This window comes from Pezoporus wallicus, unplaced genomic scaffold, assembly GCF_028554395.1.
Source record: "Pezoporus wallicus isolate ANWC-B61680 ecotype Strahan unplaced genomic scaffold, APGP_CSIRO_Pwel_v1 contig_5485, whole genome shotgun sequence".
NCBI lineage: Eukaryota > Metazoa > Chordata > Aves > Psittaciformes > Psittacidae > Pezoporus > Pezoporus wallicus.
In genome coordinates this window covers 2,548,287-2,575,585 of record NW_026641550.1, presented here as the reverse complement: position 1 = coordinate 2,575,585, position 27,299 = coordinate 2,548,287, and the positions used below count along the sequence as shown (strand labels likewise).

Sequence of the window (27,299 nt, the reverse complement as noted above, 5' to 3'; positions counted from 1 at the left end):
CCTGACCACAACCATTCACATACCAGCTGAGTTCTCTCTGGCAACTATTACACAACAAAGGTGTCCTTGTGGTCACTTCCTCTGGTCACTGGGGTATAACCCAGGATTTGTCCTGTGGGATGTTAGTGGACTTCCATTTTCCCTCCTGAATCCAAGCCAGAAAGTGGCAACCAAAATAAAGCAAGTATACAGGCTGACAAAGGAGACAGCAAAGACACAACCTGTGGGACCAATATCCCCAAATTCCCAGTTGCCAATGCACCAGGTACCTGCCCATCAGGTTGCTCTACCCCATCCCCATGCACAATCTGACAAGCAGAAAAGCTACTTTGTCATTTCTTACTTACAACCCTATTCTAATGCAGATGAACAATATTTGGTTTTTTTCAAAAAAATCTATATGTGAAACTGTAAGACTTGGCAGCTTTATATGTCTTTTAATAACATGGAAAAGAAAAACTGCCATGTACATAATGCAGGTTCTTGTACTTCCACTTACGCTTCTTTAACAAGATATTAAATCTTCTCAGCATCAGTGGTTTTACAGACACTCCCCTAATGCTTACATAGCTTCAGCAAACCCCAGCAATTAACGTGTAACTTATTAAAGAACAATGATCACTTTACTAACATATTTAATATGTATTCCTAGGATTTTTAGGAAAAATAAAATGAAAACTCAGTTAACAGAAAACCAGAAAAAGGAAACCATTAAATAATTCAAAATGTCATACACATTATCTTATTTCAAAGGATTAAATCTGAGCATTGAAGGGAACTTCTAAAAAGCAATTCCAGCTATGTACAGAATGATTTCTGCTTTCATGTACATCATACAGTTTCACCAAGGAATGACATCAAGTAATAAGAATAAAATGTGAAAGGCTTTTAAATTGCTAAACAACATAAGAGCAGGAAAAAATGGTATGTTGTAAACCACTGTCACCTTGCTCACTTCTGAGCTATACTAGCTGAGAAACAGATCCAGAAAGCTGCAACGTGTGTAAGTTTAGTTAGCTGCAAGTAAAAGTGCTAAGTAGCCAAATAATAGGAGCAAAGAAATGCAGGGCTGAGAGGAAAAATTAGGCAAGAGCTGACAGTCAACAGATAGCATGACCTTCATCAGTATAGGCTCTGGGAAAGCAACCAGAAGAATTGAAAGACTACCTTATCTTCACTGGGTTGAGAAAGATTTTGCAAGCTTAGCCTCAGACACTGTGTAAGCTGTGAAGAATGATTTTCTACAAAAGGCTTTTTCCCATCTGAGGAATGGATTTCTGTAATGTGCTCCTCATGGGGCAGCACTGGAATGTCAATAATTTGCCTGTACACACCTTGGCAGCCCATTTACACAACGTTTCTCATGGAAGCTGTATATATCATTTTCTTCTAAAACTTGCAACAACTACCTTACACTATTTTAGAGAGCTTATTTACAGAGCCGCAGGGACTGAAACTTACCTATCCAAGAGCTCAATTCCTGTTCCTGGGAGAACACAATAACTCAGCCCAACTGAGATACTAGAACTGGCAAACTCCCAACTCCAACTTTGGCCTTGGCTCTTATTACAAGGCTGAGCTGGCTGAGTATAGAGCACATCCTAATCATAGCACAGGTCTTCAAAAACCCAAGAATCTATAGCATTTTTCTTGATTTTTTTTTTGCCCCAATGATTTTAAATACCAAAATTAAAAGGAAATATGGATAGCACCGATTATTGCATATTACAAACTTCTTCACCAACTTTATCATGCTCATTTATTTTATTCTGGCCTGTAACTTAATTATTAATACAAAATATATTGCATTATTATTGTATTATAAAATGCCTGCTAACTAAATATTTAATCAAGAAATAACAGTTGAAACAAGTTGAGCTATTTGCATTTTCAAATGGCAGTTAAAATGAAACATGAAGGCTGCTTGGGAGTCAATATATTCTAATTTGTGACTTCTACATGTATTTTGATTTTCTTATAGTGGAATTTCCCATGAAGCAGAAATGATCCATTACATCTACCTATGGAGTTGCAAAAAACATATCTACACATATCAAATGTATCTTGTAAATAGCTTCCTGATACCTGTGAACAGCCCCACTTCTGATGGTAACTTTTCCTGTAACCATTTCAAGAACATGATCCCAGTGATTCAGTGTTTTCCTGGGAATGAGGAGGCGTACTACAGGGCTAATGAGGTCTCCATTAGCAATCAGGCTGAAATAAAGCAAAGTAAAATAATTTAGAGGAGCATTTTAAACAAAACTACTTAAGATGCCACCACCCCCAGCCCTGAAATGGCAGTTCGCTAACTGAAAATTCTACTTACAAAATAGTGTAGGGCTCCTGGAGTGGTTTTCGAAACCGGGCTGACACAGTGATTCGACTGTGAGTAACAGGCTTGACCTGCAAGGAAAAAAAGAATTAGAAATTACTCAATCTTCACATTAGGAACGAGTTTGCCTCAAACACCACCAGCAAGGGGGGCAGCATATCTGCAGAAAGACGCTCCTGTTTTTAAACCACAAATTTTATTCCCTTCCAGCTTCACCTTCTACACACAGCAATACGTAATTACTTCTGCAGCTTTATATACATGTTGGAGAGCAGTCACAGCATAGTACACCACAGTGCAACATGGCACAATGTATGATTTCCACTGAGAGGTTATTATTGTATGGACATCTTTGGTGACTTCTCAGTTGTTCCTAGAGACCCAAAGCAACACTTCCAAACACTGTTTTCGCTTTCTTAGTCTTTAATGCTCATAACCATGGTCCAAGCAATTAAACCATCTTCTCTTTTTAACCATAAATGTCATCTATAGGTCTCTTTGCTAGTATGTAATAATAATTATTATGTAATAAATACTTTTCCTCTTGCACAGGTCTTTTCATCCAAATCTATCAGACATTTATAAAGGTTGCTGAATACTACGCTTATTAAAGGGTGATGACTCACAAGTGAAATGAACTGCAGATTTTTAGCTCTCAGAATAAAACATAGGCTATTTCCAGCATTATTCCCTGTATTACTTTGAGGAGACATTGTATTGAGAACAATCAGGTGGGTCTTCTACAAGAGGAGAGACAGCAAGAAAGATGCTATTGCCACATTGTGACAACAATGTTAGTGGACCTTTCCTTTATGCAAGCAATTTACTGGGCAGTGTATTTACTCCTTAATAATTATTTCACATATACATGTTTGTCTTGGCCACATACAATGAGAAATTTTGTACCAGACTGTATGTATGCTATGTCTTAATGCCTAAGGCAATTATAATTCATAGACTTTCTGTTAATTCCAATGTGTTCTGAATCAGGTGGAAGATTCACACCTACTACTACAGGCCTGGAAACAGAGCAAGAGGAGACTAAGAGGTTGCTATAATACATCTCATTAGGGGAAGCAAAGAAATTTTTTTGCGACTGCCAAATAATTTAGGAGCTCAGCCATTCTTGCAGATACATTTAAAGCACATTTTTCAGAGTATAACATGTCATTTAAATCACCAAAATTAGAGATGAAAATTTATTGAGTCTCTAGGAAGAAAAAGAAAACATATCTTAAGCTGCAACATCTGAAAACATTTCTATCGGTGCTGTCATCCATCAAGGTTATTTGCCCAACATAAGCAACCTAATTGAAGGCTTCAGAAAACAGAAAAAATATGGTAACTTTCTAAAAAGTATGCTACTGAAGTGTAAGGCAATACTGATTTACTTCCACAGTACCAGGTCCTAACATTTAGACTCCAAACAGAGGTTGCATCCAAGCCAGGAATGACTTAACTTTGGCTGGCCATACACCTCTCCGCATAGATGCTAGATTGCCAGACTAATCCCCTATAAGGTATTCAATATATAACTAGTAAAGCCTCACATTGCTTTTTCTAAAAGTTGATTCCTCATGCATACTTGTGCTCTTGATACCTATGCTCAAGCTCTCACATGCTCCAAACAGGCCATCAAACTAAGTTCTCTGATCGAGTCTGCAACGCACAGGTTCCAATGATCCACACTTTACTGGAACTAGTTAGAAAGCATTCACTAAGTATAAAGGAGCACTTTAGGATAGTCCCATGTGTGCCCAATTATTTAGTTGTTCTTGCAAGCTGATGAAACCATTAATTCAGCTGATGAAACCATTAAGGTAGGCTCCTAAGGCGGCCATCATGTTATTGCATGCAGTCCAATCACCCAGCCCCTGAGAAAACAAGCAACTTGCCATGTTAAGTGCTCATTTATTATTCAAAGGATTGTATTTCTCCCAATAATAGCTACTGTGGCATCAGCTTTCTGACAAGTCTTTCTTTTGGGTTAATCTATCAAAGAGCATTAATATTTCCAGTAGCCTTCTGTGGTCTAACAAGTCAGCCCTGTTCTTGAACAAGTAAACTTCAGGTGACTGTAAGATGGGACCAGCTTGGGCAGAGACAATGTTTGTTTCTTCTACCTAAGCATGGCCTAAACCAAAATAAAATACAATTTTGTGTTGTTTTGCTAAGCATTTTTAGATCAACTGTAACTGTCTTAAAAGGTGAAAAGAATACATTGGTCAAATATTACATTTACTAATGTAACACCACAAAAATCAGTGCATAGAAACACTAAGGTGACTATGACACTATTAAAACACCCACAAGTATTTACCACAGTGCATAGACCAGACCTCAATTTCTGGGAGCTTAGAACAGAGTAGCGTGGACTAAATTAAGCAAATGCTGGACCACAGTGGCACAGAGCATTGAAGAGTCTTTTGCCACACCCAACATGAATAGCAAGGACGAATGTACTGCTCTTGGGGTCCACATGGTCTCAAGCTGATGTTTAGGCTATTGTTGTTTGTCTGGAAGATGAGGGGTAACTAGTGTCTTTGGGACTGCTTGGCTTCTGAAGGTACATTTTACACCTAATCTGCTTTCAGGGGGCAAAAAGACATATAAACTCTTTATATTCATCCAGGACACAGGGACAACACTGATGCTGCAAATGAGAGAGAAGAAAGGAGGAAATAAATACATGAATTATAAGAAAATTAAAAAACAAAACACAATAAAACAACAAACAGAGGAAAGTGCCTGCACAGGGCACTGCAAATGAGCTGTGTAAATCATCTCTAATTTTGAAGCTGGCAAGTATGCAAACATGCAAGCAACTGCCACACAGTATAGTATAGTATTCCACAATGCACAAGAGAGAACTTACAGATACCCAAAGTATGTTCTGGCTACAGAATAGTATATCAAGCTCTTCAAGCACAAAAGCACAAAACTCAGCAAAACCAACTCTAGCCTGCTCTGAAGCCACCTGTTTAAAAAACAGTTTGGCTAGAGGTACACAGCACTGTGATTGAAAACAAAACCCTTTACCCTATACACCATTCTTCTAATTAATGTGACTGTCCTGCTGGTTTTTTGGGGTTTTGTTGCTTTTGGTTTGGTTTGGGGTTTTTTGGCACAGCCTTCAAGTTACTAACTCTTAGAATTTAGAATAATTTATATCAGACTAATGTTAAATTTATTATGGTTATGAAAAGCAAGCCACATAATTTCAATGCACAGAAATATACATTAATAAAAGACCAAGTGCCCAGCCACTGTAAATCAATCTTGTTCTTTTGAAGTACAGGGAGTTATGCCAAACCACCAAAGCAGAAGACCTGACCAAGGATTTAATTAAAGCATTCATGCTTCTGCTCCTGTTTCCTTTGTAGGAGGTACCACAGGGCTGCAGTGTCTGGAATAGCCTGACCCCTCTGGCACTGAAGAGTTACATATTAACAGTGATGTGGTCTTGGGTGAAAAGTTTGTGCTTACATTAAGATACCAGCATCACTAGCCCCCTAAGCCCTTCATTTTCTTTTAATTTCACAAGCCACATTCTCAGCCAGTGTAAATCAGCACCTTCCCATTTACGTCAGCAATTGCACATTAATCAATGGTCTGGCCCCATTATGATTTTATCTTTGAATTTTGCACATTTTCAGTTTGTTTGAAAAGACCCATTCAAGGGCAGCTTCCATATCCTCCTCACAAATGCTGCCAACATTTCATAATTTGTGATGGGATACTCATCTGAGTTATTACACAATAACATACAGCAACAACACAAAGTATTTAGGGGAGGAAGGAGAAAGCATTATATTACTTGAAACTCAGGGGGAACTTTAAGATGGGGACAAGAAATCAGATAAGAATTTGCAACAAGTGCAACAAGGAGCTAAAACCAGTTGGAAATGTACCCTGGGATCACAGACACTCAAAACTACCATAATTTTTACCACTTTATTCTACAATGAATTTGTTGCTGTTTTCCACAGTGCCTCTTACACCAACAGCAGTGTGGATGATCCTTGCTTCAGAGAGGAGTTACTACCTGTCAAATTTTGCAAAGCACCTTGCAGAGTCTGGGAAAAACAAAGCAGCTAAACTCAACACAGGCTAGATTCTGGGAGTGGGGATCAATCTGCAGTGTTTGAGATCTCTGTAAACACTCAAATTTCAGAATACATTTTACAAAGGGTCTATTAGAGCCCAGCTTTCCTCTTCAGCTGGAATTCACTGCAGCTGAATTTGTGTTGCTGAATGTTAGCTGCTGCTGAGTACCTTCTAACATTCCTTTGAAAATAAAAATACAAGATGCAGATCAGCATTTAACTGAAATACGGTAACAAAAAAAATCCGCAACCGCACAGCTGCTTTATAACAACATTCTCTATATTTTTCACTTATGCTAAAAAAATTTGCTCAATATGCATAAAATTTAACAAACACAGACAAAACACTTAGCAAACACATACAACATATTGCATGATATACTTCAGGGTACTTACATCTTCCACTGTTGACTGCAGGCAAAAAAAAAACAAAGCAAAATGATCAGCAACCAAACCATTACCTCAGGAATACTACTATATGTACACATATGAAAAACAGTTTTTGTAAGAAAATCACTTTGAATTAGTGCTTGCATATCCACATCTATGTATGCATATAAAATGTGTGCATGCATACATATATATATATACCAACTTACTATAACTTTCATACAAAAATTTCTATTATGTTTATGTGGTCCAGCTGACCACATGAAGGACTGAAGATCAACAAAAAATGTGTTATTCCTTTTTAGAACACTGTTAACGGGCTTTTGCTCATGCAATGCTCTAAAGCTCTAAGTAACCCACACATTGGCTTGAAATACAGATTAAAAAAAAAGAGTATTTTTTACTTCTTTGTTCAGAAATGTGTTAACCAGTAAAAAGTAAAAAACACAATCCCTAAAATGGAGATGTAGCAAAATTATGTGTATTTGTTTTGATTGGTATGAACCTATTAGTTGATCCCAGTGCATAAAGTTTTTGCTTCTATGACTGCTACATTATCCTTTTCACACTTATCATTCAAATATAGACTGGAAAGTGGGACAGACTCAGCAAACTACCCAACCTCCTGTTGGCTACTTGGGACTTGCAAGAGGTATGTGACACTTCAGAGAATCAGTCCTTGTCTATCAGAACAGTATAGAGTTCATTAAAACGTATTTTCATTGTTCTCTGAAAAAGCTGCATATTTAGTTTTTAAAAAGACGAATTTATGCACTTGAGAATAGTTTTAAACAGAAATGTACTATTCTTGGCTTCACCACCACCACCACCACCACCACCACCACCCCCCCATTCTATATTAGAGACATGCTAAATACAGAGGTCTGGGAGCACATTCACAGGCTGCCATGAGGACACAAGCTAGCTATCCAGAGCTAAGAATTGGTATGACTATCTGATTTCTTTCCTTTTCTTCCCAGAAGTGCCTCCCATCAAAGGGAGCAACTGGGCAACTGCAAGATGTACAGGTTTACACATATTTATACAGCTATTCTGGATGGCAGCAAAACAACAGTCAAAAAAACACAACCTCCCTGAACCACACACTATATGCTGGTTTGATTTATACAGGTTTAAGACTTGCCCTTTCTTCTTGCTGTATTAATATAGTCTTGGGTGCTATGAACATCTCACTCATTACATCAGTTTATAACTAACCTTTTCTTTTTAAGTATTTCAACACAATGTCACATTCCAAATTTATCAGCTAATGCAATGAGCCATGGCTTTGCCAGTTTGTTACAATGGTCTGTTTGTTAATCAATGTGCTCAGAAAAATTGAGAACAAATATTTGCATTCCCTTAGGGTAGAACTGGGGTCAAAAGAACCAAAACCCCATTTATACACACTATCACCACACTGTGATGTGAAAGAAAGGAATGTTCAAGGTTCAGTGATCAAAGGAAATTAGAATGATAAGTTTTCTAAAGCTATTACAACACAGGAAACATCTATTACATAGAAACACAAAATTGTTTTTTTTAATGGTCACTTTCATACACTTGGACAGATGATGCAGAGTCACTGAGGTGTTTGGTCAGTACAAAACCATTAGTTATCCTTACATAGTAATTAAGCTGGATAATCTACATTCCCCTGGCTACTTTGTGTTGCTAGATGGTACACTGGATAGTATAGAACAGCCTTGAGCAAGAGACTACTAGCCTTTCCACTGGTGTGGACACAAAGCACCACTGAAACTGCTATTAACTGAGTGTATTTCTAGGCATACATAAATAGGCCACAACATCACCACAGTACACAAACTTATCAGCCTACACACAGCATAGATAAGCCAGAAATTTAGATTTAAATTAGACAGTTGAAAAAAATTATTCACTGTGAGGGTGGTGAGGCCCTGGCACAGGTTGCCCAGAGAAGCTGTGGCTGCCCCATCCCTGGCAGTGTTCAAGGCCAGGTTGGATGGGGCTTGGAGCAACCTGGTCTAGTGGAAGATGTCCCTGCCTGTGGCAAGGGGGTTGAAACTAGATGAGCTTTAAGGTCCCTTCCAACCCAAACTCTTCTGTGATTCTACAAAATTAACTATGCCAGGACAACAATGCCAGAACAAATTGCCATGTACTGACTCAAAACTTTTAGACCTCAAAACTCTTACAAAATTCACAAAGTGTTTAAAGCCACTCTGGTCCCCTCCAAAGTGAATTGCTCTCCTTTTCAACTATGGTGATATTGAGTTCACATCCCTTGTGCATCTGGGGATAAGTCTCACCGCACCTAGCTAAGCCCTGAAAAGAAAAATGTTTCTCTTGGGATCCATCATTGTTTTGGGGCATTGGACTAGAGGCCAGATCTTCAGCTGAGATAAATCAGACAATGGCATGGCCTTATCTGCACAGGCACTTAGCCTGTGCAGTGCTCCAAGACTGATCACACCTGTGCTGCTTCTGGATCCCAAGAATCCCTCCTATTTCTTCTCTGAGTTGTATGATGTTATTTATACCCTGCACTCCTTACAACACACACAATGATGGCATCAATAATGCTGATGTTATTCAAGCAAAATAGTTCCTGAGACTCTTTTCTGTCACTGACATAATACTGACAATTCTATTTTTCCCAATTCCTTAGATTCATTTAAATCAAAAAGAAGCCTCTAGCCTTCATGGCTGTTCAGAAGGGCTTGAACCTGTGAACCTGTGATCAACGACAGCTGAAGAACAAAAAGCAACCCTATGAAAAAAAAATTTTTTCATCATTTTTAATCAAAGATAGCAACTGTTAAAGTTTCCAATAAGTCAATGCAATATGCAGCAACTAGTTTTTAATGAGACTAACGTGCCTCATTAAAAGCTTCAATACTGGCAACTCTTCCCTTCCAGACTCTTCACAGACCAGAAAGAGCAGTTACCCTACAGAACAAGGCAGCCATGTTAATCAAGGAAGAGATCAACTTTCAAGTTTCATATAAAACTCAATATAGACCATGAAATTCTCCAGTGACATGAACAAAAGCCTCTACAAGTCTTTCTGTTGCTCCAAAATCCATTAAATCCATCTGTAAGAAAGCTGATAATTAGAATATTCAAAATTGCACAATTCAGGTATACAGAATGATAGAAAGAGAAATCTTATTAATTCATAGGCCCTATTAGAAGACAGCTTATGTTTTAACTGCATGTCTGGTCAGTTCTTCTGATTCCTCCTGGCATCAGATTATGAACACTCAGGATGAGTATTTGTTTTGTAGGAACTGTTGTGCTAATTATGTTACTAGGATACTAAATACCAAACAATGACATATAAAATTTAAGTCTTAAATATGTTGCTCAGGAGATCAAGGACATATATCTCATTTTTTTTTATCTTTACCTTTTGACAGTCTTATTCCGGAAACTATGCTTACAGTAGAATTCCTAATTAATTCAGCACCAGAAAATGAGAAATTCCTTACTGAGCCTGTGACACCAGCAGTAGAAGAAATCAAACTGGTCAGATATGGAGTAGCAAGAGGGTTTAGTTTTGCATATCTGCACAGGAGTATGAGTGGACCTTTATATTATATTTATTTCCAGTCATACAAGTATTTTGTATAGCGTAATTCTGAGTAGCATAAGTCCTGTTTGTTTCTAAGTCTTAGGAAGGAATGAGGAAAAAATATCCTGTGAAGATAGATTATTTTGACATAAAGTGGCTGTAATTTGAACATGCTGGGATCATTTCTGATATCTGTTCAGGCACTCTCTCACCCTCACGAGACTGTCTCCTACACAGGGAAAGTATCAATGAGCCATTTCTAATTCAAAGTTAAAAGTGAATCAAGATTCCACCCACTGAAAAATTAAAAGCTTTTTCTTATGATTAGACATGCACATTTGTCAGAGATGATAAATGCTAGGTTTGAAATAAACAATATAATTATAAATAGGGAGATTTTTCATGAGAATATACTAGGAAAAAATATGCAAATATGCTAAAGACAAGGTATATCCAGCATAAGCATATCAAAGTAATTTCTGAAATCGAGAAAACATTATAAACTTCCAAAATTCAATTTTTACAAATTAATCCAATCGTATCACTGCTGACAGGCGAGTGGTGACTCCACAACAAAGATGAGCTTAAAAGATGCAGAAGTAACAATTGCCATAAATCATACTAAATGAATTGAATTTTAAAATATGGAAGAGCAGCAGGAGACAGAGAAATTGCAGCTCCTTAAAATACTTTCACAGAAACATTTCAAATGCTTTCTTTTTTTTAAATTGTGATGGTAAGTTCCAATCAACCAGTCTCAAATATTGTATTTTCCACCTCACACCCCCTTGTCATGGTGTGAGCTGAAGCTGAAATAGTTATGGAACAGTAAAATGCATTTACGCAAAACAGTGACAAAAAAGTGATGAATCACTGAAAAAATGTGACCAGGACAAAACTACTGCAATGTAAGGCAACCATAGCACAAGAAATGTACCTAGGCTGAACATGGGAAGAATCAGGAACTGGAAAAGTAGGGCAAGAACTGGTGGGTGGTGGGCAGAGAGTCCCCTACTGCATCCCTCACACCAGGGTCCCTGACACATATCACCGAATCTGACAGTCTAAGAGCCATACCTGTAATGCTAAATGACAGCATCCTGGAATGAACCCACCATTCTAAAAACTGAATAAAGCAACCATTCCTCGACCAGCCACACATCTGGCCTACAACCAACAAGCTCTTGAAATGTCTGTTTTCATACTTACTGCCCTACAGCCATTCCCAACTGATGGATAATGCTAGAAACACACCGTAGGTCAGCAAGTGTTCTAAAATTGTGGACCAGGATGTTTTCATTGTTTAAACATCATAGGCAACAGTGCAGCACCTAAGGAAAAGAGTCTACACCATCCTTATCTCTATATAGTATAGAGATAAATCTTAATGTGCTTTACATTGTTTTCTTAAATAACTTCATAAATAACTTCTTAAATAACTTCATAAATTTAAAGTTGGTAAAAAAATCCAAGCAGAACACAAATGACAATGAAACTTGAGCAGCACAAAAAATACTTGTGTCAGAGTTTGCCATGCAATCACCTTGTCCTAGAATCCCAGGGGAAAAAGTGAAGTGCAGACCAAAAATTTAATGTTTTTACTACCTAAGAAAATCTGTCTGCTCTCAACCAAGGCCAAAATCTATCTTTATGGGTCAGTAAAGCAGCTTAATGCAAGCCTACCATGAACTTTTGATAATAGATGCTGTTTCATACGACACTGTAAGGTTTTTTTTATTTTGTTTGCAAGAGACTGGCTCTTGAATATCAAAATGCATCTGCTTTTCTTTGGTGATTGCAATTCTTTGCCTTTATAATAATAACACATTGCAAAGACTGTTTAGTTCAATGTGTTAAAAAACCTTCGTCACAAGAAGTCAAAGAAGAAAGGAGGTTTCAGCTGACCGGTTTTGTGAAACAAAAAAACTCAAAAGAGTTGCATACAGGATTTGCACATACAAAAGCTCAGCTAGTTCTTCAGCAGCTTACTCAGCCCCAATGACAAGTAAAATTACATCTTTTGGAGTGCACAGGGAGAGACCATCTAGATCAGGTATAGCGCCTAGAGGAATATAAATGTCCACGCTTTACACATTATAATGGGAAAATAATGTTCAATACCTTTTACAAACAATTAAGCTTATAATAATAAACAAATGGTAGGTCTGCTGGTCCACACTTCCTCAAGAGATTAACTGTTAGATTCCACAAGCACATCATTTAAAATGTATTTGTACTTGCAGATCACATTCAGTACAAAAGGGATCTCTCTTGCAAAACAAGCTCAGTTGCCAAAATAAGCGATGGATGAAAAAATACCTGAGGAATAGTTTGCATCGAAGCTTTAGCTTGAGTCAGAAAGAAATCTTCTTACTACTTTCTGTACAAGTAACATAACTGTAAAAAGTTTTGAGACATATTATTATAGTGGGAGCGCTCTGTCAGAGGATTTAAAGTAGCCAAGATCCAGGCCATCTGCTGAGACTGACACAGTCTTCCCATGCTTCTAGGACAAGTGTCTTCTTTCACCCTTACTGCTGTGTCTGGTTGAAAAGACGACTGAAATCTGAACTTATTCTCTACCCCTGATCTCTCTCCAAAAAGTCTAAACTAAGATGGGATGTGACAATTCCACAGAACTACCTTGTTGCAAAGACAACCAAACAGGAATTGAAAAATTAGATTTTTCCTAGAAAACTTATTCCAGCCTTCCATACAGAACAAGTACCACAGTGCAAGAAACATGTCACCACTTATTTGCTGGGATAAACAGCAAAACACAGAGGAAAAAACATTGCCATGTCAGTAAAACACTTGAGCCAGATACAATTTGCCAATACAGGTACTCTCTCACTCTTCACAGCGGCAGCTACTCACTGCCTTTAGCTCTGATTTCATCTTTTCTTTCTCCCTCTTCATGAGGCACAGCTCACCCTTCTGACTGTCATGAACACTCCTAGTGAACTGAATTTGTGTCACTGTGAAAATCAGCTGAGTGGCACATCAATCTGATGTTAAAGCCACAAGAGAATGAAGGGCCTAAACTGCTGTGCTGCTGCTATTGCTAAGGTGAAAAAACTACAAGCAGGCAAGGAAGTGTCCAATGCACATAACAGCGTAGCAGTGACAAGAGAGAGATGTGGCTTTTAATGAAACAAACGGGGATTTTATTGCTGAAATTCAATCTAAAATAAGGCCTTACAAAAGCAAAATACCTTTGTGGGCTAGAGCATCAAGACTGCTACAAGGCTTCATGGAAAAAACATGATTTTTTTCTTTGTTTGTTTGTTGATGAAAATCTGACAGAATCAAAGACAATACTGCTGCTCCTCCTGGTCCTAAAGCACATCTAGGGTTTTTTTTTATTTCTAAGTGAATGCCTGAAAAAAACCAAAACAAAATAAAACAAAACAGAACTTGCTTCCTCACATCATTTTAACATAAATACACTTAGACATAAAAACTTCTGTAACCAGCCCCCTGAAAGTTCATTTTTAGGATTAAATGATTAGGGCATGAAAACATTTGTGTTACTCATAATCCCAGATAAAAATTTGTAGACTATTACTAGGGTTTCATCTCATTTTTATGACTCCTTTGCCCAAATAAATCAATCACATAAAGTTAAACTCAACACTGGGAGTTAAGCTCTCCACAGAGACTGGAGATTGCAAACGTAAGTCAAACAGGAAGAATGAAAGCTGAGATAATAGATGGTTTATACTCGTTTACTTCAAAGGTCGGAGAGATGGATGAAAATATTAAGATAATTTACAATGAACAATGATTCCAGAAGAAATAATAGAAGCCTCTCTCAATTGTAAGTAAAAAACCCACAACTTCTATAACTACTTCTCCAACTGCACCGAATTTGTATTATATCAAGAATCTTCTAAGGATATGCTGCAAAACAATCAGCCTTAAAACTAGCCTTTAAGTAGCAAGCCTATTGTTGTACTGGTAACTGGCAGTATCAGGAGATTTAGCTAAAGCCTTCCATGAAGGCAACTATCTTCTCAGCAAGGGCACATTCAGTTAGTCACACTGCACATTATTAATGAGATTCACAGATAATAGTGAATCCAAACCACTGCATTTTCGGAGATAATTAGAAGCAACTTCCTCAAGTTATTTTTCTTGTTCTAGATATGTAAAAATAATTTTCTTTTTCACCCAAATACTGTTTTAATACAAAATATAGTCCTACACACATATTCAAGTATTCAGAAAAAATACTGAAGAACAGACATGCATCCAAAGGTACGTTTTTTGGTTCAGAACTATGTTTCCTGTGTTAGAGGTTAGGAAAGTGCAATGCTACTACGTACAAACATTTTTCCATTCCTTCCCTCCCTCCCACAATTATAATCTCTTACTTAGATCATAATTAAGTGAGATAATGATTTTATTCTCTGCCTGTGCACACTGCAATTAACTAGTTTCATTAAGATTCACAAAACTTGGTCAAAGAAGACTCAGGACTGGAAGAAGAAGAAAATGCTGGGGGTCAGAAATTGAATTTACGAATAAATGTCATGGGAAATCTTAGGTAGTGCCTATGTGAAGGAGATTTGCTCAATAAATATACATCAGCAATACAGTATAATCCTGCTGACTCATCAGTATTTAATTAGCTTTTCCCAGTTTTAAAAAATTGTTCTTTTTTCTTTGTAAAAAAGACCCAAGCAACAGAGAAACATGAATGGCTACACAGAAACAACAACTATCTCTACAATGTTCTGGTCATTGCATAAATAAACTTGGGAAAAAATATGAGTTACAAAGTTATGATCAATTATAAAATGCAGATGTCATATTTCATAGCCTCTGAATAAGAAATATCTGAGTATCACAGTAAATGTCATTAGGGCACTAAGACCTCAGTTTTGAGGGTCTTCTAGTACAAGGTGTCCTACTCTCTGAAAACATCCACTACACAAACCATTAAATTGCTGGAAGCGTGGCATGTCAGCACAAGGTGAAAGAAACTGGAAAACAAGTGAGTTGATGCTTCCTGCCAAGCAGAAGCTGCAATTCAAATGTTTGTTGGGAATCATTGCTCCCACACACAATAAAACAGCAAAAATAATGCAGAATCACACATCTCACAAAACCCCACATACAGTGTGTTTTGAAGCCTGCAGTTACCTCCTCAGACTACAGCATAGCACTGTTGAAGACAGCATAGGAGAGCTTAAAGAATTATGGACTAGAACTTGTTAGAAGTTTATAACTTACACTGGCAGTGACTGGGAAAAGTATTTCAACTGTCATTTTTCCAAACAAAAATATCCCTACTCCAGAAAAAATACCAAGTTTTGAAAAAAAATTGCTGGTCCAAAACACCCAAAATTCCCATTCCCACCACCTTTTTTGCATGAGGAAAAAAAAAAAAGGTCTCTTAGGTTTACGACCAGATCCAGTGAAGATAAGAGACTTTCTTTACTGAAAGTTTTCAACTGGATGTGGCAATTCAGAAAGCTGAGCATAAGACAATCAGTGCATCATGCTCAGAGCAATCAGAGTAATAATCACTGAAATAATATGTTCAGAATGGTCGATAATTCTATTATTAAGCATAATAAATCTATGTATAAAAATCAGACCTGCAGGCATGTCACTAACATTAACTGCAAGTTTACTTAATTATTTCAGACATCCTACCTCACTGTTGGCTTCAGGAGGTTTTTTCTTTGTTTCTCCAATGCTCAAATAGCTGTGGAAGGAAAACAGTTTTGATTACTTACAGAAGCAATTAACTTACACAATGCAAATATTTCTGCTATTTTTCATACACAAAGTTTTTAAAATTTAAATTTTAAAATTTATCAAAGTAACTAATTTAAGATTTTAATGAAGGAGTGTTAATATAAACCTGCAGGCTAGCTCCGTGGGCCAATACAAAGTACAGGGGAGAACAAATCATCTACTTTCAAGTCACTGGTGGTTAGTACAGACCATCAATAGCCCCCTTGTCATAAAGAAGCTCACATACTATTGTGATGTGCATCAACAAATCTCAGCACAATATCAACTTACCAGAGTTTTCAAACTCAGCATCTTGCCTCTCAGTTTCTTGCATTAAGTCTCTGATACATTTAAAGCTTTCCTCCATGCCCAAGTTTGACCCATGGCATCTGCTAAAGTTTAAAAGGATCTACAGTTGTGCTTCAACAGGACACGGATATATCTAAACACTGTATATCCTGGTTTCTCGTGATGGTGATGAACCAATATAATCTGAACAATTATCTTGTGAATAAAGAAAATACAAGCCTCAACTGGACAAGAAAAAAAAAAAATCTCTATTTGAACAAAACTGCTCTCCTTCACAATAATATTTCCACAAAAACACTGCATTAACACAGACCTGTTAGTTAAAACACACAGTGATGGATTAGCTGTATGCTGCCTTTCCAATGAAAGGGAATTAAATAAGCCTTTAAGCATGAGTAACCCACAGACTGGCAAACAGGCAACTGTCCAGGTACCCAGACTATGCTAACTCCTTTCCCTTGTCAGCACTTTGAGAGCCAGGAAAGTGGTTCTTCTCATGAATGCAGCTCTCAGTATCTTCCAGTACTGCAAGATATTTCCAGTTCTCAGTGCTGCAGGAAAAGACACCTTCATGGGCAGTTACAACTTAGTACAGCAGCACCTTTCAGCACCTTCTACCAAGAACTGATCATGAGGTTAAAAAAAAACAACAAACCCACGACTGGGGCATCTATTCTATGCAGGGAGCATCTAACTCAACATTAGGTGATAGGCATTTGTTAGAGGTTCCCCCTATTCCTACTTTCAGTGAGAAAGCTTTGCCAGGCTTTTAAGGCTAGAAGATCCTATCTGGAAATGTCAGGTGCAAGCAACAGTGCAGGCTCACCAAAAAATCTTTCGTAATGCATCTGCAGCCCTCCAGTAATGTCATGTTCTATATTTGACGGCTGGGATAAGATTTGTTTGCTAGAGGAAACTTTCCTGCCTGGCTGAAGTTGACAATTCATGGGACCTGAACAAAGGTGTAGAAGCAAGAAAGAAGAAATTCTTTGAAAGAATGGCAATTGTCTATCAAGGAACCACAAAATGGACACAGGGATTTTAAGGCTTGAGTGTGCAAGGACAGTGAGACACAGCAAGGCTTCGAGGCAATGCTTGAAAGTGCATGCCAATGATGTGGCACAGCTGCAGGCTGGGCAGAGAAGAGATTCAGAGCAGCCCTGCAGAGAACGACTTGGGGGTGCTGGTTGGTGAGAAAATGAACATGAGCCAGCTGCAGTGTGCACTCGCAGCCTAGAAAGCCAACCGTATCCTGGGCTGCATCAAAAGGAGTGTGACCAGCAGGTTGAAGGTGGTGATCCTGCCCCTCTACTCTGCTCTCGTGAGACCCCGCTTGGAGTATTGTGTGCAGTTCTGGTGTCCTCAACATAAAAAGGACATGGAACTGTTGGAACAAGTCCAGAGGAGGGCCACGAGGATGATCAGGGGACTGGAGCACCTCCTGTATGAAGACAGGCTGAGGAAGTTGGGGCTGTTCAGCCTGGAGAAGAGAAGGCTGCGTGGAGACCTCATAGCAGCCTTCCAGTGTCTGAAGGGGGCCTATAAGGATGCTGGGGAAGGACTCTTCATTAGGGACTGTAGTGATAGGACAAGGGGTAACAGGTTCAAACTTAAACAGGGGAAGAATAAATTAGATATAAGGAGTTCACAGTTCTTTCCTGTGAGGGTGGTGAGGCACTGGAATGGGTTGTCCAAGGAAGTTGTGAATGTTCCATCCCTGGCAGTGCTCAAGGCCAGGTTGGACAGAGCCTTGGGTGAGATGGTTTAGTGTGAGGTGTCCCTGCCCACGGCAGGGGGGTTGGAACTAGATGATCTTGAGGTCCTTTCCAACCCTAACTATTCTATGGTTCTGTGATATGGACAAGGTAAATGTAGCAACACAAGACAGTATTTAAAAACAAAGTGTGCAAACCTCATGTTTAAAAAACAAAAACAAAAACAAGTATTGCAAGTTTCTCCAAAGGAACAAACCCCCCCCCAAACCAACAAAAACAAACAAACAAAAAACCCCACCACAAACAAACAAACAAAAAGTCTTAAAGCCTACAAGACTAAAAAGAAATAAGCTGCTGACCCTGGTTCTTGTTCTCTGGCACCACTGAATTATTTCGAGGAGAACTAAGAAAAGTGTCAAAGAAGAGCAAATATATAGTCAAAGGCTTAAATTCGCTATGCAGAGGTCTGGGCACTCAGCTGTCAAATTTCAGAGGTCCACAAATGAGAAAAGTTTTAGACAGTGCCAAAGGCTTTCTGTGGGATAACGGCATTAAAAAAAATTCCAGATCAAAAACTTAACCACAGTATATCCACTTGCTAAGAAAGCAGAGATACTTCCACTCAATGACTACCCAAGTTAGTGATAAAACAGCAAAATGTTTTAATGCCAATCACTTTATTTAAGTATTAAACATAGCAGCAGCTTATATGGACTACATACCTTCAAAGGTATATTTCATCTAAATATATATATATCATCTAAAGATGTTACAATTCAGTGCTTGGAATGAGAGTGTTAAAGGAGAGCAAAGTTTAGTCTAGAAATCACTGCAGACAGGGAAGAAAAAGATTAATTTCTCAGTATAAGACACCTGAGAAGAAACAAATGCACTGCTTGAAGTGGAGCAATGACACTTTCAGCTTCTGCTTCTCCTTGTATATTCTCTCCTTTCCATTACATTCCCTAACATAAGTGGCACAAGCCACCATGCCAAAGTTCAGTCTATCACAGCAATGAATGTGCTCAATAAGCAACACTCGGGGAAAAAAAATAATGTACAAACTTCTTGTTGCTGTCAGACCAGAGGCAGATCCTTTAGGGCAGATGCTTTGGTCTCTTGCAGCTTCAACAGCTTTTATCTTTGCCTGTGACACATAACAGAGACATACGCTCTTTAATTCCTTCAATATCTTTCAGAAAACTGTCCCCTTCAATTAACCCATCCTCTCCTCTGACGTTTATGGATGACTCCCTAATTACCATTCTGTCTACAATGCAGTTAAGAACAAGATCAACATTAAGCCCTTCATCCTGTCATAAATAATGCTGGTAATAGCACTGCCAACATTTACAGCACTATATAAATAAATAAATACTAATAGTGAAGAACTCGACTTTGAACACAAGGATGGGAAAGATCTCAAGTCATCCCATTTATCCTCTCTACAGTACAGGTCTATGGCATACTATCAAGGGATATACAAACCAACCTTCTCTTAAAAAGTCCTTTAGGCTAGCTTTTGTTAAGGTTTTCTCTTTGGTGACCTCAAATTCTTAGCTGTATTGTTTGATGTTGGAGCCATAGAAGTCCAAAAAGCTCTCACCATAAAACTCTGACCATAAAACATAACAAGACAAAAAGGAATGCTTTTTCCCACCCAAAATAAATCCAGAGTGCTCAGTTCTTTACACAGTACATGCTAATGCCAAACACTTACTTACATTTACCCTGTCTGTTGTACATAAAATACATTTAGGGAGGTGAAACATGATGTGCTGACAGCTAACAACTTTAAGCTATCCACAGAATCACAGCATTTAATACCAAAAAGATATGGTAGATCTTTCTTGAGAAATGAACACTGCATTTGACATGGAAGACAGTACAGAGGGAAAGGGACTTATATTTAGCCTGTCACATCTTTCTCTCTTGCTTTGCCACTGAAGCACAAGAAGCTTCAATAAATGTTCAGAAGCAGCCAGTGACAAAAATAGTAAGAGTGCTGACAGAAATCCTGCTCATTACACAGTTTTCTCCTGAAACATCATGAGCTCTCCTGGGAGAAGTAGTGTCTTGAACTCTGCAAAACCAAGATGAGCAAGGTCCCATAAAGCTGCTAGTTTAGCATATAAATTCCTAACCACCTTCAGAAAGGGACTGTTAATTTTGAGACTGTTGTTTTGTTTTGTTTTGTTTTTAATTCAACTGTAAGAAAAATGCCCACAAAGAAATTCACTGCCAGAATTAAGAACCATTACTGATCACATGCAGAGCCACTCAGGAATCACACCTAAAAGCCCAAATCTCTTCCATGATACCATCCCAGTCACTCATTAGAAAACAGAGAAACTGTCATCTCAATTCTTGGTATCAAGGGAGGGAACAGAAAGCAAATAGTCATCTTTTAAATAACAGGAGGGACTCAGATATTGCGGTCATAAAAAGTCTAGATACCTACCCAAAACGAACAGAAGTAATGGAGAGGTGGATAGCTAGGCAGAATAGTTTAGACTTTATAAAATTAGCAAGAAAGTGTTGGGAATTAAATTCCCAGGCTCATCAGCTTCACAGCAGGACTGTCAAGACTCCACCTTTCTGCAGCTTTCTCCCTCTTACCACTCACCCCTCAGTTAAAAACACGTATCACAACATCATGCCATTGCTGCATGTCCTTCAAGTTAAAAGGCTGTTTCTCCTTTTCTACCGTCATGTCAAGGAAATGGCACTATGTGACTGATGGTCACAGCAGCCTTTCTGTGTCTTGCAGCTCTTGTGCAGTTTTATCTGTTACAAGCACCTTTCCTTTTGCCTTGGGTTGCAGTCATTTAAGTCCTCTTTCTGCAATGCCTAATAAAGGGGGTGGGAGCCTTCTGAAGTAACACCACAGCGCCAAACCCCGAACCCTGATATTCAAGTTCCATACATATCTGATATTACTTTTTAGCCACTCACTTGAGTTTTTTGAAGGCTTCCCTGCCACCAGCCACATACTGCTCTCCACTTCGAAGCTCCTCCAGCTGCCGGACACGATGCCCACCCCGGGGGGTATAGATGTTACGCACAGCTCCGAAGGGTGCCTTCACCCCAGCTGTCACCTCTTTCAGGAATACCTCAAAGTTGGACACTTTCTTCTCACTGATGACAATGCGGTGCCCCGGGAAGAAAGGGTCCCCGTTCCGATATACCAGCAAGCTCTTCACCGTCGGCTGCGAGAGCCACGACCCCTTTGTGCCAGTACTAGTCATGCTCGGTGGCTTCGGACCTCCCGGTGCCTGCACCACCAGTTTACTCAGGAGACAGCGGGGTGAAGCGCACACACCCAGGCGAGGCCTGGGCACCAGGGCCCACCTCCAAGGAGGCAGAGGAGGGAGCCCGGGGCCGCGGGGAGGGACCACAGCCTCCCCAGGGCTTGCGGCACAGCTCAGGTCAGCGTCTTGAGAGCGGCTCTTCCTTGGCAACCAGCTCCTGCTGCTGCTGCTCCCTGGCACCTGGGGAGGTTAACGCCGATTACACTAACCCAGGCAAAAAACACAAACAAAACCAAAACAACAACATTGCATGGAGGTAGATCCTACACAGATGGAAAATGGACTGCAGGGGACCTACGGCCTCCCAGGGTATTTATCCTCCAGCCTTGCCATTACGGGAAGCGACTTGCCGCTGCCACCCTGGTTTCCTCGGGGAACTTTATCCCGGGTTTGTTCGTCCTCCCCCTTGCCCAGCCAGGCGACAGCCTACTAGGAGCCTGACGGACCCAGAGCCACCGCACAAAGCACTGCTCAGTTATTCACCGGACAGGGGCTGGGGGAAGGAGAACGAGGAGGCGTCGTGTCTAGAGGCACGGCGAAGGACGCGGGGGCAATACGGGCAGAATGTAAACGGACCAAGGGCCCCGCACCTGAGCGAGCGAGAGAGCGAGGGGGAATAGTCCCCGCTCTGCCTCCTCCTCCCCAGCAGCTCAGGCGCTGCAGTGCGCTGGGGCTCCCCGCCACAGAGGAAGGTACCGGCCACTGAACTGCCCTCGGCGGGGAGCGGCGGCGGAGGTGAAACCTTGAGCCGGTTTAGCGCTCCCACAGCCAGCCCGGGCAGGGAGAATGCGGTGGCCAGGTCCGACCAGGCGCGGCGGAGCTGCCGTGAGATGGCGGTTCCACACAGGCGAGCGGCCGGTAAGCGCCGTTAACCGCCGGTAACAGACCCCCGCGCCGCCTCAGAGGGACCGCCGTTCGCATGGTGGTGAGTACAGGATTAACCACCCGCAAGTCTCTCCCTGACGGGCCCTGGCCCCGCCGTGATGGGCCGGAAGGTAGGCGGTGGCAGGCAGCGGCCGCGCCCGGTAGAGGAGAAGGAGGGAGTGAAAACCACGTTATTTCATTCACGTCTAGCCAGCTCTTCTTGGGGTTTCTTACTGAACGTGTCAATTTTTCCTTCTCAAGAAAAAAACAGACTTTTACTAGACCTTTTAGATCAAGGTAACGAAAACGCTAGGCAGGTGCCCTGGCGTGGAGGTAAGGGCAAGGTTCAGCCGCCAGCAAAAAGGCAGTTTCTACAACACGAGTGACTGCTTCAAGCGCTCTGGCCTGGCTGCTTCTGCATATTCCCTTGCTGAATCTGACACATGCTTTCTCCAGTGAAGATTTAGTTACTTGATGCCTGGTAATTGCCTTTGGTTCATGATTAACATCTAACGATTCCCAGTTGTGTGTACAGGAAGGTCCATGCACAAAACAAACGAACCACTGAAAAGTCATACTTGCTGTTACTCTTTCTTTACTTCTTGTCAGTTACTAAAAATTCCTCCTGAAAATTGGATCTTTGCTGCAGGTCTACCATCTGAATGGGAAAAATTTGCTAGTAACACAGAACTAAGCTGCACCCCCCCTGTGTCTGGGTAATTTTATTTTGCTATTTGCATTGGAATATTTGAAGGCTTTTCGGTACTCCTGGTATTCTTTGGTTGAGTAAGTCTGCTATAATTTGTTCTCTTAAGCATCCAGGATCAGTCACAAGAAGTAATATCACTCCTGCTGAGCTGGCCCAAACCTGCAGTTCTGTCTGGAAAATTTCAGTTAATGAGACTCAGCGATGATTTGCCCTACTAAACCAAGATCAATTTGAAATACAGCATGAACAGTAGCCTGATAAATCAGAAGAATATCCTCGGGCACAATTTATTTTAAACAAAAATACATCAACAAAATGAAACAGAAAAACAATAGACAAATGCGGTTTAACAAAACATAAACGTGGACAACAAAACGTAAAGTAACACACCTGATTCAAAGAACATGATGTAAAGTCAAATGAGATTATGTTGCAGTCTTTCTTAAGTCGATTTCTATAATTCTGCATAGTAGGTATGATATAGCATGTATAAAAAATATATTTTTATACCTATTAAGAACCAGATCCAATGGCTGCCATCATCAAAAGACTTCCTTATGTTTCATAGATAACTATATTGGATCATGAAATCATACTGATACCATTTTAATCTTAAACTATTAAAAAAACTTTGTAAACAAATGATCCACTTGAAGCTGCATTTTCTTGCTAATTGTCAGCCAAACATCTCCAGATTGTCCAGTGGTTGAGAAGTAATTTTGGATATTGCATTATCAGAATAGTAGACCTGTTTAATCTCAGATTAATAAAATTTGTAAAAAATCAATCAAGAGTGGGTCTTACAGGCTTACTCAATGTACAGACAAGTCTCTGGTGTGTCCAGACCACCAAAATTCTGACTACAGAAAAGTTTTTTTACTTGACAACACTTTAGGCATACTTGGGACATGCCTTTTGGCCATACTTTTTAATGCTATCTGCTTTGCTCTTTCCAGGAAGCTGCATAATAAAATACAGAGGCTTTGATTCCACTGGATTTTTGCCACAGCTTGGGTACAAGAAGCAGTGAAACCTGAGAGAAAATAAACAGAAAATGTCTTAAATTTGAACTGAAGTCCTTTAACAACCCCGTTTCCCCACTGGTTGTTGCAAGACTAGAACTGGTCTACATCTTCCTACCTGGAACTGCTTAGTGTACAGTAACAATTGCTCTTCCAAATGGATTTTAACACATGTGATGGAAAGAATTTTTCTTCCCTTTTATCTTGGTTCCTTTGATGGGAAAATTACCCCCCTGCTGTGAGTTACAACAGGGCAGTTAAGCATTACAGAAAGCAATTTCAGGGTGAGGGAAGTCAAATATGCTGTTACTGGTTAACAGTTCAATTTCTCTACTTGCTGCTGGTTTGCTTCTGTCTAGTAAAGGGGAGAACCAAACATTTACCATCCGCAAATTAATACTGCTTAACACTGATCTGTTGCAACCTGAAATGAAAAAAATACATTAAAAATATGCCTCAGTTTAAACACCAAAAATGCTGATGACCTTCACATCATTCTGCAGTCAAGTAGTGATATGCCAACTATTTGTCTACTATTTTGTGCCAGATTTTCCCACTTAAGGTGATCTTAGGCCTAATTTGCGATTACACATTGTCTTTGGCATAGGTATAAACCACTGAGTATTTTACTTGTGCACCTGTTTTGACATTTGCACTACTCCAGAATACTGTTGGTCTTTACCTATAGCCGTACTGCTTACAATCACTTTTGTGGATTGCAATAAAACATCCCCTGAATGATACCAGAGACTTAAAGCAGCCTGGAACTGGTAAGCAAAATCTTTGGCCAAAACTGGGAGCACATTACAAATCCTTTGCGTAATTGCAATAGAGTATCTTGCCCATAGTTTAAGCTTTCCATAGCTGATAGCAATGCCTCATAAAGACTTCATCTCTCAAATTCAGCTGCTTGCGTTTCTGCCATCTGTCCCCTTACTTGTGCTACAGTGGAATCTGTTTTCCTATTCTTAAGGCACGACCTTGAAATTCAGCTCCTGAAAAGCAACCATGACTGTCTAGTGCACAACAGGCCCATTACCTCACACAAGTCTTTTCAGGATGAAACATTTTCTTCAGTGATAGGAACACAAAACAAACTTAGAGTATTTCCAGTGTTAGTATGTTTTCTGTCTTGCCTTAGTGCAACCATTGCCCAAAAGCTAAGAAAATCTCAAGCACTTCAGCTGATGATAGCAGCCTTCATTTATGAGAATCTGCTCTTTCTAGCCTTTGCAGGGCTGGAGCGCTTATTCCCACTATTGTTTCAGTTCCTAAGCAATCTCCTGTCACATTCTCCACAGTAACAAGAAAAGCTGCTGAACCCACTGACACAATTAATATAAATCCAGAGACACATAATCTCTTTGTGATGGAGCAGTGTCAGACCTCTCATCTTACTTGGAGTCAGGTCAAGTGTCGGGATCACATGATGGACCTGAAGTCAATGAGCACACACTGGGGGATGTCATGAGAACAGAGCCATGGCATAGTGACATAGCATCAAATAGGGTCACTTTTTCAGCACCAAAATGCTGTGAGGCATCTCAGGATCAGGAGCGATCTTGCAGCTTGTTGCAGGTCCCTGGCAACAAGGCTCAGTGACAGCAAAACATGAGGTCATGAAGACAGGAACATGTCCTAGTGCTGAAGACTGACAGAATGCAAAATGATAAAGTTTCTAAATACAGAGAACAAAATTCAGCTTGTTCGATTGTACACAGTGCTGAGACTCACACTTAATAACTACACCTTTGTGCAGCTTATCTAAAAATCAGACTAAGCAATAGCAGCCACTTTATTCCCAGTTGTAATTCTGGGGTGATCGGACAGTCTGAACTGACAGTTTAATGTATATATATACTGGGTAGTTCAGCTTTCAGACACATGCCCTAACTGGAAGAAACAAAATACTGATGCAGCTGGGCAGTTGTAAATTTTAAAACCCATGTCATAGCAATTTCACATTCTTCTACAACTGCAAGATCAAAACCTCCTTAGAATACCAGGATCAATTATTTTTTTCTTAAATAAAGCATTAACCTTAGTTGAAGCTACAGCTTTTGATGACATGTCTTAAGAGTTCTAACCATTCTTGAGAGAGCTGAGATAATAAAGGGTTACCTAGGAAAAAGGCTATTGCATACCCTTAAAGGCATATGAGGAAATAGTTCTCCATGAAGAAGCACATTCCAGGGGGTTAGCCTGAGGTAAAAAGTTAAAAAATATCTCTCATGTGGTCTTTGTATAGAAAGTGAAGGTATGCTCTCTAGGCAAAGATTTCTCAGTGTGTCATGGGAGCCACCTTTGATAAAGGCACCTGACACTATCAGTGGAGTATTCCTGATTCATTCATGCAATAGAAATTATTCTAAATATGAATGTTATACTTTTTAAGTTTTCCATGGGGCCTTTTCTCTCTTCTTATTGAGCTGCACTGATCATCCACTGAACACTTATCTACTGTCTGGAAGCAAGCTTACATTTTTCTGGTTAATCTGGTTTTTGTTTGTGTTTTGTTGTTTGTGGTTTTTTTTTCTTTATATAATGGCACTTCTGTGATCATGTATTTTAGGAGAAGAAACAGGTAATAGGTTCAGGCATGTTATTGTATATGAACAGGACTAATTAAATGTACAAACCATACACTAGGGAGGCAATTTCTCTGTAGACAGACATCCATATGCCTTTCTACCATAGTTCTCCCCGAAGTTCTCTAAGGTCTTCAGCAGAGATTTAGAAGGAGTCCTCTGATGACACCTGTGATTTCCTTCTCTTTCTGTAGTTTTCTTTGGTGTTTCTGCTCTTCCACATACCCCAGCTGCAATCAGACCAGTCCCTCGTGTCTGCACTGGCATTCAGACAGCAGTGGAACTAATTGCTCATGTCATTCAGGCTCACAGATAGTTGTGTTTTGGATAGCAGTTTCAGGGCTAAGCAAGCCTGTGCGTGAGCTAGCTTCTCTTCTCAGCAGAACAGAGGACAGCTATCATGCCTGTTTGTGGTAATGAGCTTCTTCAACAAACAGCAGATGAGCTTGACTAATTTTTTATTAGATACAGCAAACTGCTCCCAACAGTTGGCACTGCGGGACAGACCAGGTACCTGGCACTTGTGTACAGCAGAAGCAACAAGCAGATCATTGGTATTTAGAGCTGCAATAAATAGATGGCAGTTTGAGATCTCCAGGTATCTTTTCTGAGCAGCAGTATAAAATCAGACATTCTATCTGTGCTT

At 39.7% G+C, this 27,299-nt stretch overlaps 1 protein-coding gene and 1 long non-coding RNA gene across 2 annotated transcripts in view; one reads left to right on the top strand and one right to left on the bottom strand.

The window, feature by feature from the left end:
• The window catches only part of DCDC2 (doublecortin domain containing 2), a 58,245-nt gene extending 36,792 nt beyond the window's left edge, over positions 1-21,453 (bottom strand). The window contains exons 1-4 of the mRNA XM_057424370.1: positions 21,115-21,453; positions 16,052-16,103; positions 2,330-2,406; positions 2,086-2,217 (exon numbers count right to left, since the gene is read on the bottom strand). Of these exons, the coding sequence (XP_057280353.1) occupies positions 2,086-2,217; positions 2,330-2,406; positions 16,052-16,103; positions 21,115-21,407 (554 nt within the window). The 5' untranslated portion in view covers positions 21,408-21,453. The remainder of the gene's footprint in view (positions 1-2,085; positions 2,218-2,329; positions 2,407-16,051; positions 16,104-21,114) is intronic.
• A 1,531-nt stretch (positions 21,454-22,984) lies between these two features.
• Positions 22,985-24,540, top strand: LOC130607321 (uncharacterized). Its single transcript, XR_008974216.1, has 2 exons — positions 22,985-23,050; positions 24,000-24,540. It is a non-coding gene; the product is annotated as an uncharacterized LOC130607321 (long non-coding RNA).
• The last annotated feature ends 2,759 nt before the right edge of the window (positions 24,541-27,299 follow it).